Below are 7,155 nucleotides of genomic sequence, written 5' to 3' on the forward strand. Positions count from 1 at the left end.
AAACATTCCTGAAGAACAGTTTCTGAAACTGCACACAGTCAGATATACTGCAGGTGCAGAAGTCTACTTAGCAGCTGAAAAAATGTTAGCAAGAAAAAGCAAGTTTGTAAAATAGCATGAAGAAGAGAGGACAGAAAGTGCAGGAACTGCTTTCTGCTAGAAGGCTACGTGAAGCTCGTGAGAGCAGCTGCCATGACAGTTGCCTTCAGCAGCTCATACAGGAATTGCGTTGCACTCTCCAGCAGGCGCGTGGCCATACCTCTGCTCCAGATCATTACCACGGTGGCCAGTTGGGGTTGCAGCCTGTTCTCTGAATTCAGCCTGTAAGAACTCTGATTACCTGAAGGACTGCGACATGCACCACTGCTTGGCACACTGAGGCAATATACACACACAATACACACACAGAGCACTAGCTAAGACAAGTAGTAAAGAAGTAGGTTCTGAGAGCCAGTAGAGTGGGTAAGGCATGAACCAATGACTGGTACACAGAGCCACGTATGCCACTTTCGGTTTGACATACTGCTCTTAACTAAGCATGCTTTCTCAAAATCTCTTTATTTCATTCCTTTTCTTGTCTGAAAAACTATGCAATACTTTTTATTAATTCTGAAAGCTTAAACACAGATCTGGAATCACGCCAGAAAATTGCACTGAAATATCTACAGAGCAGTCAAGCTCTAAACAGCTAGCAGTACCAAGATTTACCTTTTTGCTTGCACTGGAGAACAGGCACAGGAGTAACCTTCCAGGAAGAACATCCTGAAAATGAAGTCAAGGACAACAGGGCGAGGGGGAGAAGGAAAAGTCAGACAAACGACAGTGCCTTTAAGGTGTGAATGGGAAGAGGACGGAAGACGTATGAACTTTTTAGCAGAGATGACTAAACCTTAAACACAAATGCAAAAAAAGAAAGGCAGGTGTGACTTCATCAGCTGAAACAAAGACAACACTTAATTTGATTCGGCACATTGAATGACATTCCTCTTGCTTTGCATAAATAGAATAAAATCTGTGGATTATTCATTCAGCTTGAACTTTAAGGACTCCTATCGTTTTACATGGTAAGGCCAAAACTTCAAAGGAAGTTTCCATAACTCATCATAAAAGAAATGTTTCCGTAAAACTGCATTAAAGGTTTACAGTCAGCTGTATTACCTTTTACAGGGATTACATGAGATGAAGCTTGGTCAGTTTCCTATTAATAAGCATTTTTTTCTGAAACTGTAACTAAAAATCCAGCAATATAGGTTCCACACAGGCAAAAGCTTTTGCTGTTACAGTTCTAAATGATGCACAATTCCCAACAGCCTCAGAAAATAAACCCAAAGATAACTCACAGGGTTATGGTTTCCTCAGGTTCTCTTCAGAGTGGGGAGGGAAAGGGGAGGGGAGGAGGGAAACGGACACAGGAATTTATGCATTTCTAAACTGTATAAAAGAAAGCCTAAAAAAGCTCATGCCTTGAGCCTGAAAAAGCTCAAGATTCCCCCTCCTCCATCTTCCTCCATTTTTACCTTACTTAGCAAACTACCTCTAGTTTTCCTTAGGTCACTTGGACTCTCAAAGGACACTTCTCAATTGGGGACAGGGCAGTAGGGCAATACTGACAGTCTCTCACAGCAATTCCCAACGGTCTAACAGACATTGTTCAGAGAAAGAAAAGGCTCTGAAAAAAGATACTGATAGTCCAATTGAAAAATCCCTCTCCTGGCTACCAATTTTACATTCTTTGCAAACACTATCAACACTGCGCAGACTTCTCCTGTTGTTGGTCCTCTACCCCTGGCAGAAATCTAATTCTTCTGATTGCAAAAAAAAAAAAACAAACAAGAGAAGGGAAAAGGATGGGAAGAAGGAAAAGGAAGAACAAAAAAACCAATCAAACCATTTCTGATACTCTATACACTCATCAAGGTATATATTTTTCTTTTAAAGTGACTAAACAGCTTCCACCAAAGTTTAAATGAAAACTTTCAATATATTTATTTTTATACATTCTAAAAGCAGAAAAAAAAAAATTTCAATCAAAATTAAGACCAACATTAAATATACGTATACAACAGGTTTGTAGCACAAGTATTTGACTACACTGTGAAAAGGTTAGACAAGTAATCGTAAGAGTTAATGAATAAAGTTGCCTGTGGGTTCAAAACTATTAGCAATGATTAATATTAACATAACAAAAAATAGATTCCCCCTATGTTATGATCATTCTGTTCTGTTAATAAAAGACTTAAAAATATTTGGCTTTTTTTTTTTGTTTGATTTTTTAAAATATACAGCTTTTTATCTCATTTATGTATAGGGTTGGTTTTTTTTCCCCACACACCTGAATATTTAGAAGACAATCTGTCATTTCTCCACACTTCAGGTTCTTGAACACTGAATATATATTCGAGTTTTCAGGTTGGCATAGTCAGAAGTGACTGCATTTAAACAATAACTCTTTGTTTAAATTTACTCAACTGCTTTCCACCAAGAAAAGAGTGATAGTCTCCTATAGCTACCTTTTAACAATCAGGTAAGTAATCATCCTTGAAAAAGTATAATAACGAAATGGTTTGTTCATTGTTATCCATTTCCTAACAAATTCTGCTACTCCAGATCACCAGTCAAGGACACGGAGGATTTTGCAGAATGAAAATGATATACGAGTATTTTAAATCAAGTCAGAAATATTTGAAAGCTTATTTCAATACTATTACCATAAAAAACAAACTGCTAAGCTTCGCTCCAACAAGTCATCTCCTCCTCTCACTTTTCCATTATAGTTCCTGATAAGAGAAAAGACATACCACTTAACTTTAAAATTTAAATGTTTCCTAATATACAGTCTGCAAGTTTGCACATGTTATTTATTCAAACGTTTCTTCAATTGTTCTAGATGCCTTGCATCAGCATCCTGGAGAATTAATACAGTGGCTTTAGACTGAAGTGGATTAAACTCTATAGTCATCAAACAGCAGAGATCTATCAGTTGTTTTTGACATTTCTCTAAACCATCCTTAAGCTTGAGATGTAAAGATGGATCCTTTTTCAGCCTATTCATTTCAGGCACTGAAAAGCCAATCAAACTTGTTAGAATATCATCAGCAAAATCTACTTCAAGATAAGCTGAACCATCAGAAATTTTTGCCTTTAAACCCCAGGACCCATTGCTGCTTGTGAGGTTTCCAGTGAGAGTAACAAGAAAACACTTAACTTTCAAAATTGTAACAGTTTCTGGTTTTTTTGCAAGGAGAAGGGAAATATACGTGAAAGGTGGAGAATCCAAATCCAAATTTGCCTCTACTGCACTGCAAGGAAAGGTCTGTGAATCATGCTTCTGCTGATCTGCTTCTGGATCCATTTTTGAGAAAAATACAAGATCATCATTTAACAGCCTGCTGTCAGAAGTGTGCTGGGATTTACAACTGCTGTCATCTAGGTCTGTATCATTCTGCCTTTCCTCAGGAGGATTTCCCAAAGAAAAATCTGCAGAACTGCAGGTCTGATGTACGCTCTCGTGCTGTAGAAAGCTACCCATGTTATTCCCATCTCCATCAAATACTGGTCTTCCAAAAGTCTTTTGCTTGCTGGTAGCTTCTACAGGCTTATCTTTTTCATTCACATCATCTTTTTCACAAGTGCCATTTAAAGATGAATTGCAGGAGCTTCTAGACGTCTGTGGAAGTCTCTCGGTAATTAAACCTATGTTTCTGTTCGTGACCACTGGCGGCACTTCTTCCAGCTCTCTTTGCATCTCTTCTTCCAGAAGAAAGTCATCTTCTAAAGGAAAGTAATTTAAAATGCCATCAACATATTCTATGGGAGGTGAAACTTGTTCATCTGAATGAGGCAAAGGACTTCCAGATTCCCGTAGCAAAACATTTCCATTGTGTGCAGTCAGTGAACCTGAGGCTGTACTAAAATTGTTGCTTCTACTGCAGTATCCGCTTTCTAAAGATGTTTCGTTGTTTAAAGTAAATTCATTATTTTGATCAAGACTGGCTAAAAGCTCTTCATCCGAAGGGCCTAGAGTTTGTTCTAATTCATCCACAGGCCTTGAAACAATTTGGTCGCGACCAACTTGTCCAACAGAATTAGGGTTTTCAGTTTCTCCAATTAATCTAGCAAGGACTCTTTCCTGAGAATACTCCTCCAAAAGAGCATCCGCTTCACCCCCCAACAGTTTCACATTTTCTGGTTTAAGCAGAAGGACTCCAAGACGACATGCAATATTACCCTGTACAGTGATTTTTGTTCCAGGAGGAAGATTACTGTGGAGGACAGGGACTGGTTGATACTCCATGCCTTGAATTTGATGTATCCCATCAGTTAGTTGCAGCATCAGCATTCGAGTAGGCTTTGCTTCCCAAGGCTTCTGGAATGCCTGAGTACTGGCTGTTACTTCTTCATTTACAGTATTTTTCCCTCTTAGCTTCTGCAACTGGGAATATGCTGGCTGGCTAACATCAACCAGTGAATCAATCTGTATGGAGTAGAAGCCTGACAACTCGCCTTTGGGAGCATCTAAGATGCAGTCAGGCAAAATGGGATATTCTAAATCTCTTAGATCGGTAAGAAGCCATTGCTCAAATACCTGCCTGTTAATCTGAGCTTGACTTAGGTTACTACCACTATTTTCCTCCTGGATCCAACTAATACATGCTTCCAGCCATGTCAAAGGAACTTTAACATGCCACGTTGATGAAAGCCAAGTTTCCACTCTTGCTGCAATGTTAGATGTAGACATTTTCTTTTAAGTTAAGAGAGCGAGTTCCCTAGAACAAAACCCAAAAAGACATATTTACTTTTCTGACAACAGCTAAAGTTATGACAAGTCTCTCGCTCTTATTATATAGAGATTTGCTCTCAATTCAAAGCTCTGCTATTCTAAGTGGCAATTTAAATTAAAAACACTTTTACAGATACTAAAAATAAACATGTATTTCCAATATTTAAAGTTTCAATAAGCATAAAAAGTATATACAGTTTGCTCATCATGGAGTATCAGGAAAGTATGGAGACTGCTACAATCAAGCCTGCTTGTGACTTCTCCTTTTCTGTTGATTTAATTAGAAACATACAACTGAAATCCTTTTGTTATGGATGGAAAGCAAATGGATGAAAAAAACCCTGAAGTGGGTTGTTATATGTGTCCTCTAGTTTTTTTGGTTTTATTTCTGTGGATGCTGCTGTTAACAACCAGTTTACTTTAGAAATTGACCTGAGAAGTTATTTGCCCATTTCATCAGCTCGATTATAAACAGAAGAGACCCCATCTACAACAGAAGCAAGGTGGGATCTGTCAGCACTTGCATCATAGGGGTGACTTTTACACTGTAACTGGATGAAAGCTTTGAACCATTCCCACACATACTATCACTGGATCCCAGGGAGAAGAGATCAGCACCTCCCTCTCCACTTCCCCTCCTCAGGAGGGTGTAGAGAGCAATGAGGTCACCCCTCAGCCTCCTCTCCAAGCTAGACAACAGAAAGCTAGCTTGAAACATCATTGTTATCTAGACACCCAGTCCAGCGTTTGGCTGCAATAGCACCGAGTCTTGGCAGTCATCATCTCAGGAACATCAGTGGCTAATAAGCTCTAGCTTCTTGTTAGTTTAGGAAGTAGCTATGCACATGTAGAAGAGAATAGAACAGAACAGTTGGAAGGGACCTACAACGATCATCTAGTCCAAATGCCTGACCAATTCAGGGCTCACTAAAAGTTAAGGCATGTCCAATTGCCTCTTAAACACCAACAGGCTTGGGGCAGTGACCACCTCTCTAGGAAGCCTGTTCCAGTATCTGACCACCCTCTCGGTAAAGAAATGCTTCCTAATGCCCAGTCTAAACCTCCCTTGGCACAGCTTTGAACCATTCCCATGCGTCCTATCACTGCATCCCAGGGAGAAGAGATCAGCACCTCCCTCTCCACTTCCCCTACTCAGGAAGCTGTAGAGAGCAATGAGGTCACCCCTCAGCCTCCTTCTCTCCAAGCTAGACAAACCCAAAGTCCTCAGCCCCTCCTCACAGGACATGCCTTCCAGCCCTTCCACCAGCTTTGCTGCCCTCCTCTGGACGCATTCAAGGACCTTCACATGCTTCTGAAATTGTGGGGCCCAGAACTGCAGACAGTGCTCCAGGTGAGGCCGCACCAACGCTGAATACAGCGGGATAATCACCTCTCTTGACCGGCTGGCTATGCTGTGTTTGATGCACCCCAGGATGCGGTTTGCCCTCCTGGCTGCCAGGGCACGCTGCTGGCTCCTGTTGAGCCTGCTGCCCACCAGCACCCCCAGATCCCTTTCTGCAGGGCTGCTCTCCAGCTACTCCTCTCCCAATTTGTACTTGTGCCCAGCGTTACTCCATCCTAGGTGCAGAATCTGGCATTTATTCTTGTTAAATTTCATCCCATTAATCATTGCCCAATGGTCCAATCTATCTAGATGCCTCTGCAAAGCCTGTTGTCCCTCAAGAGAGTCAACAGCACCTCCAGTTCGGTATCATCAGCAAACTTGCTAATGGCGCATTCAACTCCTGCATCCAGATCCTTGATACATATATTGAAGAGATATTACGCTGCCCAGCTGGTTCTGGATCAGGTTTAATCCCTTAGAAAGGATGACCAAGGAGCTCAACCTCCCTACAGAGAGCAACAAAACCAAAAATTACTGTAAGAATAGTTAAGAAACACCAGGTTTGGGGTTTTTTTGCCGCTGTAACTTGCAGCGAAGAAAAACCACCGCGCCTCCAAGCTCTCCCCAAAGCTACACCACTCAGAAGACGCCGTGCAGTTACTTAACCAAAGTAGAGCGCCAGCCTGCCACTCGCGCGGCGCTGCCTCCGCGGGCCGGGGCCCTGACAAGCGCGGAGGGGAGGGGAGGCGGGGTGGAGTGGGGGGGGTCGCACCCCGCAGCCCCTCGGAGGGGCTGAGCCGCTTCCCCTCCCCCTCCCCCCAGCTGAGCCGCCCGCACTTACCGGGGCGAGCAGCCGGTGCGGTCGGGGAGGTCCCGGCTCCCACCACCGGGGGTCGGGGGGGAGAGGGCGCGGCCGTTCTCCTCGCGCAGCCCCCCAAAAACCCCGCGCGCCCCAGCAGCCAATAGGAGGCGCGCGTCACGCGCGCTTTTAAGCATCGCGAGAGCCCCGCCCCCCCGACGCCAGGCAGCG

At 42.8% G+C, this 7,155-nt stretch overlaps 1 protein-coding gene across 1 annotated transcript; it reads right to left on the bottom strand.

The window, feature by feature from the left end:
• Positions 1-1,895: 1,895 nt before the first annotated feature.
• Positions 1,896-7,155, bottom strand: RMI1 (RecQ mediated genome instability 1). The gene is made up of 2 exons (XM_075137666.1): positions 6,967-7,155; positions 1,896-4,766 (listed from the first exon to the last, which is right to left on the bottom strand). The coding sequence occupies exon 2, from the start codon at positions 4,736-4,738 to the stop codon at positions 2,855-2,857; it is 1,884 nt and encodes a 627-aa protein (XP_074993767.1). The 5' UTR covers positions 4,739-4,766; positions 6,967-7,155; the 3' UTR covers positions 1,896-2,854.

The sequence above is a fragment of the Calonectris borealis genome, chromosome Z, assembly GCF_964195595.1.
Source record: "Calonectris borealis chromosome Z, bCalBor7.hap1.2, whole genome shotgun sequence".
Taxonomy (NCBI): Eukaryota; Metazoa; Chordata; class Aves; order Procellariiformes; family Procellariidae; genus Calonectris; species Calonectris borealis.